The sequence below is a fragment of the Calypte anna genome, chromosome 1 (assembly GCF_003957555.1).
Source record: "Calypte anna isolate BGI_N300 chromosome 1, bCalAnn1_v1.p, whole genome shotgun sequence".
Lineage (NCBI taxonomy): Eukaryota > Metazoa > Chordata > Aves > Apodiformes > Trochilidae > Calypte > Calypte anna.
Genome location: NC_044244.1, coordinates 174387696 through 174402914, shown reverse-complemented (window position 1 = coordinate 174402914; position 15219 = coordinate 174387696). Strand labels below are relative to the sequence as shown.

At 37.9% G+C, this 15219-nt stretch overlaps 1 protein-coding gene across 1 annotated transcript in view; it reads right to left on the bottom strand.

The window, feature by feature from the left end:
* DCLK1 (doublecortin like kinase 1) overlaps positions 1 to 15219 on the bottom strand; it is a 234182-nt gene that overhangs the window by 12435 nt on the left and 206528 nt on the right. The window contains exons 12-16 of the mRNA XM_030447097.1: positions 13520 to 13653; positions 12758 to 12835; positions 12002 to 12098; positions 10118 to 10198; positions 2918 to 3031 (exon numbers count right to left, since the gene is read on the bottom strand). Coding sequence (XP_030302957.1) covers positions 2918 to 3031; positions 10118 to 10198; positions 12002 to 12098; positions 12758 to 12835; positions 13520 to 13653 — 504 coding nt within the window. The remainder of the gene's footprint in view (positions 1 to 2917; positions 3032 to 10117; positions 10199 to 12001; positions 12099 to 12757; positions 12836 to 13519; positions 13654 to 15219) is intronic.

Below are 15219 nucleotides of genomic sequence, written 5' to 3'. Positions count from 1 at the left end.
GAATGGTCAGAGCCAACTTTTACTGAGGATTTAGCACCTCAACAAAGCAGACCAGACGAGTCAATACAAGACATTTGGACATTGCTGAAGGAAGCAGTAGCCACAGTAGATGTATGTAAAACACATGTGACTTCAAACTTCCTTGCAGTCAAGTTGGCCAAGCCCATGTATTTGGGAATTTAGTTTTCATATTACAGTTTTAATTGGTGCATATGATAAATACTGCTTGAGATCTCTGAGGTGTGTTACTTCTCCTTTACTGAAGGAAACAGCCATATAATATCATACCAGTTTGAGGACAAATTGAGGACTAAATACCACAGATTAGCTATCTTTGTGCTAGAATAGAGTTATAAAACCCAAAATAATGCTAATATTTATCTTTTATACTATGTATAACTATGTATAAGCTTACTATGTAAATATATGCACATATTAACACATTAAAACACACAAGCACAAATGTGTCATAACATATAGAAGACAACTCCATATATTATGTACACAAGCACTCTCTCAAAAAGTTACAGCAAACATAAAGGCATGCACAATGAAACAGTATTTTTGTAGAAAAGATTCTTAATGCACATCTGTAGTGATGAACAATATGTTAAGAGGATCTGTACATACTTTAAAAATTCTAAATGTAGAGCAGGCTTCATTAGTAAGATGATATTTGAAACTGCACAGTTAAAGGAAGATTTCCAAATGTAAATTTCTGATGATGTTCATGTCAAATAAACATTAAATATGCTTTCAAATGCAGAAACAAATGTCAAAGGCTTTGTTATTCTGCTTTTGGATTTGTTTTGCTTATTAGATTAGTTTTGTGGAAAATAAAAGTAATTTGTTTGTAAAACTAAAATTAACTATCTTTCCGGAACATTAAAAAAACACTAAAGAGGTCTCTACTTCCCCACCTCTTCCAAGATGTTATAAAATAATTGACACAAGCTAACCAAACCACCTCCTGACTTCTGTGAAGATATTCTAAAATTTCTACCTTATAGGCCAAGTAGCAGGATTAATCATGACAAAGTATGATCTTCATACAAAGAGGTGATAACTAAAATAATCTGTTATGTTTCCAAATGCTAAAAAGTAAATAAAAGCCATCAAGAATATAATAAAACACATACATATTATTTTTCCTGAGGTGTAATGTTTTGCAGAGGAAAGATTCACTACAGTGCCTTTTTCATTACTCAAGTATAAAACTGTAAATAATTCCTTAGCAGAAAACTGGGGCAAAGAAAAAAAAGAAAAGAAAAAAAAAAAAAAAAAAGGAGGTGGGGAAATTAAAAAGAAAAAGGAGGCAAGGGATGGATGAGGACAGAGGCATCAATTCTTGCTTTTAAGCTTTGAAATTGTTAGCATGGAGGTTCTGAGCAGTAATTCTCATGGACAAGCGTGCTGGCAGTCCATTGGAAAGGAACACATTTTCACTTATTCTGTACAGAACATACCTGCATTTCGGATGAGCAATGGGTATGTGATGTTGTAGTTGTGGGAGAGTTGTTGCAGTATTATTGCTTAAAAATGAAAAAAAAACCAAACCAAAAACCAAAACCATAAAAACAAATGCCGACTATGTTAGCTGATGACTGAGAAAATCTGGGAAAAGCATGAGGAACAACTTGCTTCCATGTTGAGGACGTTCAGGGTTGGAAAGAATAAAGAAACAATATGAGCAAGGCACAGCTTGAAATTTTAAGTACTTAAGCCAAGTAACTTTGAGAGAGTGTCCATTTTGCTGCACAAACAGTTCACACCTGTGAGCCAGATTGCATGTGCTGAGCTGAGTTTCCTTCAGGCTGATTTAACTCACACTGGAGGGGCTGAACTGAGAAACATGAAAGTGGAAACTGTACAAGTGTACATGTGCAGCCACACCACCTGTAATTTATGGAAGCTGGGAATGAGCACTGAGTAATCTGATATGGGAATGGTTATGTTTAACGTGTCACTTTTTTTAGTGACTATTTGAAGCGTTAACATTACCATGAGTAAAAAAATGAAAGCTTACAAACACAGGCAGATGTATCAAAAATGTAAGGGATGTGCATATTGCTATTCAATGGCATTAGTATGAATAAATTCATAACACACTGAATGTATTCTGTGTGCATGTGTATCTAGCACATGTGTACATCATTGGGAAAAAAATACAAATGCATGGCACGTATGGTCCACTGAGGATGCCACTGAAACCTCAGTACATCTTGGTCAGAAGTTTGGTCAAGCTTGGCTTCAGAAGCTCTGACACATTCTAACCTGGAATGCTTAGACTGGAATTGCAACCTGGCTGAAGGCAGCAAGGAGCTCCATGAAGTCTCTACCCACTTAAGTCCTTCTGCCTAAAGGGAAGCAGCTTGCACGTGGCAGTACCATAAAATGCTGCTGCTCAGATAAATCTGAAGTGTCTAAACTTGTACCAGCTATGAAGGTAGCAGTGAGGAATCATAGCTCTCTCTGGTGTCTTCAGAGAAGCTCAGGATGCCATACAGATTTTCTGTTCCAGTTTTGAAGTAACTTCTACTCATTCTAAAGTGCTGCTGTCCTGCTACAACCTCTGCGTGGCCCCAGTCTATGTGATGATTCTGCTGCCAAATAAAATGTGATCCCAGAGTGCAAATTATTGAACCTACATTTGAGTTAGGTCCACTGATCTTCTGCTAAAAAGTGACAGTGTGGCTACTCATAGAGCTTCTAGGGCTGTGAAATAACAATGTGACTCACAAGGAGAAATCAATGGAGAAATTGTGCAGAATACCACTCTAACTACATTTATAGCAATTAAACGTTAAAATTATGTACTTATTAACCCTCTCTACTTTCTTTTGGTAGCATGTCCTGAACACACACTGTCTTGTGGACACATATTGAAGTGTTTCAGCTATGTATTTCAGATGCTTACTGCTATGACAGAAACTCCAGCTGCTGTGCTGTTCGGCTTAGGGCCTGTGTTGAAATGCTTCTTGATCTTCCCAGCTACTGAGAGCTGATGTTCATTCTCTGGAAGGCCATCATCCTGCAGAGAAATAAAGGCAAAAAAAATTTTAGAGAGAAAAGGTGAAATAAAGGAATTGAAAGGTGATTCTGATAGCACCTGTCAATATAGAAAAGTTTACCAAAAAGTTAGTCATGTAATACAGGTCAGTCACTGCCTCCATTAATATATTTAAGGTACTTGATAAGATGAACACCATATTTTGTCATCAACCAGTTTTTTTCTTCTTGTTTACCAAAAAACTTCCTCTCAAACTTGGTAAATGTTAATTTATAATAATTATAAATTTTATAATAATTTTATAATTTTCTACCATGTCTTATCTACCACTGCCATGTTATTTTTAGGTCTCTTAATATTTCAAAGCCTGATAATATTGGTACCTATTTATGATTCTCTTTGCTCATCACAACATTTAAGCTTACTGACCTCAAAAGTGAAAAAGATCCCAAGAGATTACCAAAACCAGAAACCTAATTTTTGTAGGACACAGGAAAGGATCTCCAAAAGCCCTGTGAGACACCAGTGAGGTCTCTGTCTCATTGTAAAAGTTACAGAATCATGGACTCCAGAGTTGGATGAATGTTCCAGCCATGGTTCAGCCAGTGAGGAGGCAAGGTGGGAGCTGAGACATCCAAGCTGAGGCACAGAAGCCAGGGATGCTATGGGGAAAGGAGAGGCAGAGGTACAGACTGTCTGGGAAAGCAGAGAAGGGCTGGAGCCAGCTGTGGGTGGCCCCTTCCTCCTTGCTGAAAGACACATGTTCTCAACTTGAGCTAACCTGAGGTAAAAGCAGGCACACAACTACATGGCCAAGCAGAGGCAGACACATGTTCTGCTGTCGTGAGCACCAAGCAAGACAGCTGTGTGTGAGCTCCAGGCCAGAAGCTGTGCAGATGGGCTGGGAGGTGCCTCCTTTCTACTAGGACATCCCCCTTCCCAGAGCAAACCTGGCTGTCTGCACCAAGACACTCAAGGCAGCCCCAACAGTGAAGTAAAACCCTAGCAGAAAGAAGGGAGTTGGCACTTTTATACCAGACAGCAGGTTGAATCAAGCCCAAGAGAAGAAAGGAGTGTTTTAGAAAACTTTTTAGAAAAAAAAGGAGTTTTTTAGGCCTAAAAAAAAGTACAAAAAGTCAACGCTCACTGAGACTTCCCTGCTACCAGAAGATCAGGATTTCAGGCACACAGAATAGCCAGAACATGCAGGATTCCACTGGCCATCTAAATGATCTTCCAATCTAATACCTTATAATATGTGTATCTAGCAAGAGCTGAAAGTTTTCTTAAAAATTCACTTAAGTGAAATCCTAGCAGAATACAGGGGAATGAAGAGACAAGATTAGAATAGAGAGAGGTTACAGACCTTTTTCTTGCTTTGAAGCATTTCTAAGTGCACTGAAATAGTTACAGAGTCCCTGCAGTAAATCATGAGTTGAGTGAGCATATGGGATTTTTAGGGAGGTTGGTTAGGGTTTGTTATTTATTTATCTTGGGGAGTTAGTGTTTAGAGATCCCTCACTCACCCCTTAACAAAATGTCTCAGATGGCAAAATGTGGTCAAGTGCACACAGCTGCAAAACACAAAACAAAACAATACAACCCAGTAGCTGATTACTGTCTAACACCAGGGAGTCTCTGCTCAGTGGTATCTGACCCCTAAAAATAACCTGCTTTCTGCTGACCTTGCCTTTCCCAGAAGAAAGCTACTCTGAACTCTTCTTCTCTGAAAGGGCACAGGAGGGAAATCACTCTATTGGCTTTCTTGACATGAAAACCTGCCAAATGTTCATGTCCTTTTGTCATAAGACTGAATTATGGAGAAGACAATTATAACCAAGACTGTGATAGTATTTTATTGGTGAAGCACTACACCCATAGCTTCAGTGGCAGTGTGCCAGAGACACATAGCTTGGGCTACAGCTTTTAGATGGGAATTACTCTATTGTTAATAAATTTAGTTACCACTATTGATTGGTGCTACTTGATGTTAATTAGTTACCTTTTTTTTTATTATTTTTTTTTTTTTTATTCCAATGTGCTTTATAAGCAAGTTAATATATATTAGCTGACTCCTGGAATTACTTCAGCCAGCAATAAAATAAATAGATGCTGAGAGTGAGAGATGACAGCTGTTTAACTACACATACAAAACATGCTGCTCTGCAGTGTAAAAAGGCAAGAAGCGAAAAAACCCCATCAGATTCACCAGAATCAGCAGGGTAAGTCGTAGAATTAGAGAACAGGCTAAACATTGCTGACAAGAATTTCATCAAGTTTCTGTAATGGGAAGGATGTCAGCCCCCAAAGAGCTTAACTGTTCCTTTCCCCTGTTTTAATGTTTGTACAGGAACTACTTCCTGCAGTTAAGATCATGGAATTTCATCAAAGCTTTAGCAGTCAGGACAAGATCCAAGATGTTTCAAAGATAACTAGTGATTTTTGGTGGTCGATTTTGGAAACTTGAAAGGGTCATGACCTTCAGAAAATGTTAACTGCTGGTTCCCTGAAAGAGAGGTTTTCCTGAGTGTGTCTCAGAAGCTGAGCAGTCAAAATCCTTCAACAGTTTGAAGACTCCAGTCCAGAATTTGGATTTTCACCCAGATGACATAAACTGCTTGGGATCTTAAGATATGTAGTTTTTTATCAGCCTCCACAAAATACCTTTCATGGTCTATTTGCAAGAAATAAAATAATCAAATAAAATAACGAGGGGGAGGGAGGCAGCGCATTTTGGCAACATGTGAGAAATTAAGAAAGAATGTTTTGATATTTGCATTTCTGTCTGAGGCAGGAGACATTGCCACTCAAAGAAAAAAGAAATGTTGAAAAGAGGGAAGAAAGTTCAGGATTCCCAGACTACTGGTGCCCTGAAGCACTCAGATCTATTTCACAAGCCAGCCATAAGAGCTTCACTTTCCAGGTCTAAAAGCATCAGAGGAATAGGTCATTATATAAATAACAGAAGAAAAGTAGAGCAAATGGAAGTCTGAGAAAGCTGGAAAATCTTTTGGACTCTGTTTCCTTTAAGGGCTGCAGGAAATTTTTCTGTGGGCAGTGTCCTGGAGTGTAACCAAAAGTAGTCGAGCTTACTAATAAGAAATGTCTTTTTAATTTTACTTCCTTGTAAGTGTTCAGCTTATTACTAGTTACAGCTTGGTTATTAATTTCTTTTGCACACAAATTTCAAAAGCAGACATGGCTAAAAAAATGTGTAAAAGCTCCAGTTTCCCAGATTCTTTTTAGACTGGTGTGTGCCATCTTCTTCCTCCAGCAACAACACACCACATTTTATACTGATTATTTTAGCAGAAAAAGATTTGCAGAATGCAATCCATCCCTTGCAGCATTCCGTGCTCAATGCTGTATTAGGAAATATTTACCACTCATACAAAAAGGCAAGAGTAGGTTTGTTCAATAGCTTGTAAAGCATAACTCGGGTTATCAATATCATCAATGTTTCAAATACCAGACTGCAAACTTCCAGACTCTCTTAGAATTCTTTGGTTTTGCAAACAATTTGAGCAGGTAAAGGAAAGAGCTGAGGTCCCTGTACGGGAAGTATAAACTGATGGATTTGTTTCCAGGTCTAAATGTTCTGTAGAGACAAATCCAAATAAAGTAAATGGAGGGGGCAAGGAACTGCTGCTGAATTGCATTTGGAATTCAAGATCTCCATCTGTGGCAGTGGCACGTAGCCAGCATCTTTTCAGGTTTTGTTTTTTGAATTGAAAACAGCTGGGATATTATTGACAGAACTGGAAGAACTGCTTTACTGGTCTGACTCTGACCATAATAAGTTTGCAGTTTCCAAGAGGATTCCAGCTATTTTTATAGCAAAAACTGAAACTGAAATGAGGGTTGGCTCCTACTGAAAATGTCAAAGCACATTCCAGGAATCTCAGCAATTTACCAAGTAATCACATAGTAAGCAGCTATAAAGTAGAATGGCTATTTACAATCTACAAAATAGTTTTATACAGTGTAAGCAGTTATGACGCTTCTATCAAAGGTTTGATCAAAGAAGAGAAAATGGTTCTTAAAACTGTCAAAGAAAAACACATGCCTGCTTTTCAAGCCAGCTGTCCTGTCCAGCATTTTAGCTGCAAGTTTACCACCCTATGAATAGGTTCAAAACCAAAATAAGAAAAGGGAAAGTCTAGCATTTTGGTGTCATGGAAAAGTTTTTCAACAGGCTATCTGGGAAAACAGAGTATTGGGTGAAAACTCCATGTGCCATTTCTTCTCAGTAAGACAGTGTTTTACAAAAGTTGCAAATAACTGCTCAAGTAATTAAGACACATAGTAGACCTCTTCATAAACAGGGATGAGTGTATTAAATCCCTGCCCTGAAGCTGGAAAAATGAAGTACAGGGAGATGTACAGGTAGGACAGACTCCCATCGGCTCAATCTGGTGATGATGTGGGGATGTGAGGTTGGATCTGACACCAGTGAGATCCATACACCATACACACCATACACACCATACACACCATACCAGCCTCCATACACCAGCAATCTGTCCCTGCTAGGCTTTCCACTGTGTGCTCCCCAGACCAACTTCAGGGGAATGTCTTTTTTCATGAAAGCATTTAAGCAACTGTTTCAACTCATGCATGCTCTTATTTCTCCTGAAGTGAACTAGGATTTTAATGCCATCTACTTAATTTTATGCCTAATATTAAACATTTCCATGTGCGAAGCCTTGAAATAGGAGTGACGTTTGGAATGTGCTCAATCAAACACTTTCCTGAACTGGTCCCAATGCTGGCCTTTCTCCTTCCAGAAAAAAATATCTGGAGGGTACATAGGAGAATTCAAAAGGTTTTGATCCGTGCTGTGAACTACTGCTGGCATATTGCTGAAGACAAAATACTGATTTGACTCAGTTGCTACAAGCAGCAGTTGGACAGAAAAGAAGAAATTACAGAACTGTCATGGAATTATTTGTTTCACTTATTTATGAACAGAACTGCTACAGGTTTTGATTGCAAAGAATTCTAATCAGCATTAAACCATAAGAAGTGCAGCAGAGCTTGACCAAAGGTAAATTGGAGTATCTTGTTTCCAACAGTGCACTGTATTCAATGTTTATGAAATTTTGTATTTAACAAAGACCGGTAGATCATCATCCCTAGTACATCCTCCAAAAATGTATCAAACTAGCTTTTGAATCCACTTATACTTGGCCTCTACATCATTCCCTGGCAAAAGTGCTCCACATTGTAATTTACTGCACAGAAACCCAGGACTTGGGGTTGGACTCGATGATCTATGAGGTCCCTTACAACCCAGCCAATTCTATGATTCTATGATTCTATGATTTTGCCAGGATGCTTCAATACCAGACCTCAGGTTAATGGAGCTCTGGAGTGTCCAAAGACTTCAGCCCCTGGGCCCTTTCCCTGTCTCTTCTCATCAGCAGGCACTGGTAAGGGCTGGGATAATGTCACCTGCACACCATCACCATTCTGTTACTGACAAAGAGCTGCATCTCTCCTAATACATCTCTCCAACATGGTTCCCTAAAATACATCATGCTATAATGGAAGCCAAAGTAAAATAAAATAAAATATTAAAAAATTGGTGTCTGAGGGGAGATTAACAGTTCCAATGTGTTTTTTTAGAAATGAGAAAGATTAGTGATCACATCCTTGTGTGGTGTAATCAAGTGGCATTTCAGTAACCTCAGCAGCAGAGTGCAGACGGACACCACGGGTGACCAGGGCTCTCTGCAACTTCTGATTGGTCACTTCCATCTCTTCTTCTGCATCGTTCCAAAAATCCCCATCTGACCTGATCCCATGGAGACAGAAAGACATCACAGTCCCCAGAAATCATTATAAACTGTGACAGAACACTGTGGCCAAGCACAGCACCTGGCACCAAAGAAAATTAATGTTTCTGCTGCTTGAATGTCATCTTAAAAATGAAAAGGTTTTCATCAGACATTTTTCTGGATCCTTCTATTCTTCATACACATATCCAGAATGATTTACAATTATAAATAAATAAATAAAAATAAGGAAGAAAGAAAAAAAAAAAAAAAAAAAAAAAAAAAAGGAACAGTTTGGTCTATAAGGAAGCCTCCAAGACCAAAGTATATACTTTGTAAACATTTAACTGTTCACCACTATTCTGGGATATATGAAGAACACTTTCAGAAAACAGATTAACACTTGAGGTTACTGTATATTTGAATGTTTAGTGTACTAGTAAGAAAAAGATTTTGAGTATAGCTGAGGGACCAAATAGTATTCCAGGGAGGACTGCACATTCGAACTTGCAACAAACAACACAAAACATTATATATTCCCCTTTTAATTTTTTTCCCTGCTTGTCCCAATTGCATTTCTTTTCTCAATTTTCCCTTCTGAATTTGAATCTGGATTTCCTGCAGTTTTTCCTGCTTATCATCCAGACACTTTAGGGCATATTAAATAGCCTGAAATAATTAACAAATATTAGGTAGTGTCCTTGTCTCAAGATTAATTTAAGATGAATCTCTTTATTCTCTGCCACATTTATCCACATGCCAGCTCACTGCTTACCACTTTTATGGCAAATGTCCAGTCACTTAGAGATAAGCCAGGATACATAAATAGCTATTTCATGGTAACTCAGATTCAGTGGTTATATCTGCACATAAATATATGTATATTTCAACATCACAAGCTAAATATGATTCTCAACATTTCCCTGTTTCATGCTGGATCAAGTAGACTTAACACTATGGACTATATTTCAATAGCTCTTAATTATGACTGTCAGATTTTTAAGTCCATCTGATTTTAGGAGAGCAAAATGTGTCACTGAATCCACAAGCTGATTTTTAGAGGTATAAATTTGTCAAGTGTGTGGTTGAGATTTGTTGAAAACCTGGCCCAAAAATATTCCAGAGAAAATGTAGCTGAGCATGCATAAAAGAGTGAATACTTCAAGGTACGTGTGATACACTAAATCAGACTGTAACCCAGCTTGTTTCCCATAAAATCTGTGGTATTTTTAGAATGTGCTGGCTCCAAAAGGACACGGAAAGGACTTGACAGAAAAGAGCTCAACGGTGCCGAATTACAAGCAGCATCTAGGAGCCTGATAATACTTACATTAACCCATGGGTGCTCAAGAACTTGCAAGGCTGAGAATCGCAGATCTACATCTACTTGAAGCATCATTGTGATAAGTTCCTGAGAAATTGAATATTGGGTCAATTTTAAAGCACATTTTTAAGGAACAAATCAATATTTAACATACTGAAGTATTTTCCAACTGATTATGTGAGAGAGCTCAATGAGAGAGTGAACTATCAACTGCAGAAATTTATTTAGGTCATTAAAAAACTAAACCACCTATGAACTGCTGCACTTCAAGCTGAACTTTTAAATCAGTATCTAACAGGACCTGAAAAGCTAGAAGGCAGTTCTGAGTTGCAGTTCTGTAGCCATCATTTGAGAGAAAAGCACTTAATGCATAATGTACAACCCAGAGGGTTACACGAAATTAGGTTAGCTTCCCATTAAGACAAAGCCAAATCCTCTGGGGGAAAAAAACCCAGCAAACCCAGAATTTAAGCTCTTGTATAACAGAAGATATTAAAAAAACCCAAACACATAAACTTCTGATTTCCTCTGCAATCACCTTGTATTCAACTAGAATGTAAATGAACACATCTCTAATTCCACTGGTGAGTGAACTGTTCAGAAAACAGAATGGCAAGACAGCAAGAAAAGGGGAACCACCAAAGACCAAAGTTAATAATTCTTGGTAACAAGGAGAAGTTGAAAAAAATAGGCTAGTGCTCTTAAACAAAAATTTCAGACTAAACTTTATGGAAAAAGGAGTTTCACAGGAGAGCACCAATTGGCAAAGGACTTGCAGACTTCTCGTTAAAATGCTGCAAAAAAACCCCTCCTATAACACCATGATGTAGTTTAGAGGACCTGTTAACCTCTTTAGTTAACAGGCTAAAATATTAGTCCTGATCACACTTCCCTTTAGAGTGGAGATTAATGAAGTAGAATGCTAGTTTCTTAGCATGAATCCATAGTTTATATTTTTTTGTGATTAATTAAAACACTGTCACACTGAAAGAAACACGGAGACAGTTTGCCTGGATTTGCCTTATAGGCTACAGAAGTAAACTGGCAGAAATTAAGCTCTTACCTACAGGAACATGATATGACTAGTTCTATGGGTTTGGTTTATTTGGTTTTTTTACATAGAGTTGTGTACTATCTCTGTCTCTCTAAATATTTATACATATGACAACAGTGAATATCAGATCCTTAGATGGTCTGTGACTAAAGCTATTGCTGCAGCACAGTACTGACTTAAAAAACTTAATCTGCTCTGCAAGTGTAATGAACTCTATCAGGATCTGTAATTGAAAATTATTGTATCTGTCTTAAAACTTCTCAAGCTCTATTGGTTGTATCACATGCCAAGAGGTGCAGCCCATGAACTGGTGGACAGAAGGCTGTATTTTGTACTAAACTGATGAAAATAAGGAGTCATAGGCAATGTGAGGCCTGGTTCTTTGACAAAAAGAAACAACAGATATATCATCTAATGAGATTAATAAGGGGAAAACAGCCTCCCTATAATGTTATTATATAATATTCAAAGGCTCCAGGTTGGTACCTGGGCCCCATCATCAGTACATACAAAGTGCAGTCCCAGAGAGCTTTCTAGCTGAGAAGTGTAGGTTAAGCAAAGCTAATTAAAATTTTTCTTGGTCAGTAAAGGCTGTTAGTGAGCCTTGTGTGAAACAACATACAGAGATAGGGTCCATTTCAGAACCACCTGGAGTCTAAGAGACAGTGATAAAACAACATGTAATTGGTGACCCAGAGGAATTCAGAGGTATATCAGGAGATGTATGAAACACTTCAGTACAGCACTGTGAAAGAACAACATTCATTAGATAATAGCACTGACAATAATATTGGAGAAGCACCATCAACAATATAAGCAGATGTATAACTATCTACCTTTGCAGAGTCAGAAATATTGTCCCAGTATGGAGATGGAAAATCCACCTGTCCCATCAAAATCTGATCAAAAAGTACTTCTTGGTCATCCCCACTTCTGTAAAGTAAAAACCAAACACAAACAACAACAAAACCCACAAAGAAATTATTTCCAGACCTGGTTCCAATAGGCTTCTTGAAACTGTTTTTAAGTGCCAATCCCTTAGCATACTTTTGGAAGCAGTTGATTTTCCCCAAGCATGCAACCATGGATGTGAATAGTCAGATCATCAAACAAAGTGCATTCGGTAAACTCTTTCTGAGGTAATCTGCTTGTCTTTAGTATTGCCAGCAACTTTACAATTGCTTTGAGGGGGACAAAAGATCTGACATTATTAAGCCAGTTATTAAGTGGTTAACATTTTAATTACCTTTTACCAACCAAAAAATACGTTGTATTTGGTCCATGAAAGAAGATGCTTATTTCACTGTGTATTTTAAATTTCAGGCAAAGGCACACAGAACCTGTACTGGAGGCTCTTGTTTTGTAATGCAATGAGATAAAACTAAAATAAACTAACATGAGACAGAGATTTCATAGATTTCAATGTCTGTGATTTTATGGGGTTTGTGTAAACTACTATGCAGAGTATGGGGAAAAAAAAAGGAGCCCTAAGAGCAAATACATTTTTTCCAGTGGGAATCTCTGTGCTTAATGAAAAAGCAGCACAGGGACCAATTTACAGAACAGGGATGGTTGAATAGATCAGTCCATACCCACGGAATGGAGGGAAACCACAGAGCAGGATGTAAGTAATGACACCCGCTGCCCAGATGTCCACCTTCAAGCCATATCTAAAAGTATGAGAGACATGATTAGAGACATTGGACTCCTGGGAACTACAGTACAAGAACATAGGATACATTTTCAGAATTACTAATAATGCCATATCATCTCATCAGAACTTTCTCTGTGTTCTAGCTACTTAGTCTAATTCCACTTTCAAATATTTTTACAATTACATCTTAAAATCACATTATATCAGAATGTAGGAGTGCACAGAAGATGTTGTGCTGTATCCTTGAGTTAGACATTGATGCCTACCAACACGGAGCCTCCAAAGATGACACAGGCCAGCAGTTATTTACTCTGTGGAACACACCAGAATAAAAAAGGACAGTTCATGGTAATGAAATAAAATTAAATGACAGGTAGTTAGCAGTCTCTGTGGACAGCTTAGAGAATACTTTTTTTTATAGTTGCAAATGGCTAGTTAGTAACTCAGTGTTAAGCTGAGAAATTTGAGGGCAACAGCTGTCAGAAGAACCTAATATAACTCCAAAGCTGGCCCTGCTCTGAGCTGTGGGGACAAGATAGCCTCTGTAAGTCCTGTCCAGCTAAACTCTTCTATGAGCTGTGATTCTGCCTCATGGCCAAGCAAAAGCAGCACAGAAATCTTAAATGCAAGAATTCCTATCTGGCACATTGGTGCTAACATTGGTGTACACATCAATGAATCATTACTAGAAAGGATTTACCCAGTTTCAGCAATGATTTCTGGAGCTACATATGTTGGGGTCCCACAGACAGTATATAAAGGTCCATCCACAATTGTTGCTAGGCCAAAGTCTCCCAGCTTCAGGGACTTGCTTCCATCTTGGTGTTCATAAACCTAAATCAGGAGGAAAATGCAAAGATTTAACACAGTAACATCAAGGCAACTACTATATCAATTTACTAACTGCCTGAAATCCCCCTAATTCACGTTTTTTTCCTTCTCCTTGCCTACAACATACTTCTCTGAATGCTTTGAATATTGACAGACAATTTGGGCACCTTCCTTTGAATGCACTCATATTTCACAATCAAAATTAAAATCCCCAAATTAATGCCCAACTTGACCAGCTACTCCTACATCACAAGCAACATTTATCTACAATAGTTTGTAGAGAAAAATCCTATATTTTGTTCATACAAAGAGGCAATAAATTCTACAGCGGACCCTTGAACAGTTCATTTGGTGCAAAAATGAAAACTTGAAGTCTTTTACCACCAATTTTTATAGATCTGCTATAGCTTTTGGTAACGAGTTATACTTTACAGCTCTCCCCAAGTTTCTCCTTTGTTAGTGTCAGCCGTGTCTAGAGAGGAAACCTCTTTATGTCCCAAATCCCTGCTACCAGGTGATACAGCCATAAGCAGACACTCAGAATACACAGAGTTCTACTCCTTTCTTTATGTTATTTTTAATAATACACCTGGATATTTAAGGGGACCAGCAATTTAAAATGGATTCACATTTCTCTGCTACTAAGTCAGAAAGAAAGATAGGCTTACAGAAATGCACTAGAAAAAAAAGCAATTATGGTTTTATTAAAAGCACAGATTGTTAAATACATCTGGTTCCTGAAACTAAAGAAAGTGCTCTCTCAAATGGCAGTAATAAATCTAATTTCAACAACAGTTTTAATTAAAGGCCAGAGACTACAGCTTTAAATATTCACTTGCTGAAAAATGTAAAGTTTGCAATTACACATCAAGAGCTGAATCCAGTCTAATTAGCATCTCATATTCTATTTCAGCTTTATCTTCCATAAAGCCCTCCCTGACTTGTGTTTACCCAGCATTCATAGACTCCCTCCACCAACACACAGCACTTGTATGGATCATAGATCCTGGAAATTAATTATGGAAAAGGCTTATTCAGCAATATTTACCAATGCAGAAATTTTGGTATGGTGCAATTTCTCGTATTTTGCCCCATCTGTTTCTAGGAATTACTTTCCTTGGAAAACTACTGCAGCTGACTTGTAAAACTGAAGAAAGTAACTTTTCCTCACCCTGTTATAACTCCATATAAAAAGCAGCCCAATATAAAGCTGTGGTATGCTACTTTCCAGCCAAAGAATGTGAAAGATAATTTAATGCTCATGTTATTCAGAACACTATGTATGTTCCACTGCATTTAAATACTGAAGGGCAATTAAAGAAATGGAGATTAGTGCAAATTACCTACTATGTAGTGCTTTCACTGTTTTAACTAAGCAATAAAACTGTGTAATTGTACAACATTAATTGAATGCAGCCACACATAATTGTGTGCCACCATATGTATCCTATTACTATAAAGACTGCCCATATTTTCTAAGCTGTTCTTGTGATCACTGCAGATGGCAACAGTCAGAGAAGTTGTTCTCTAGGGTTTACTAAATTGCCATAAAGACATGCCATGTCTTGA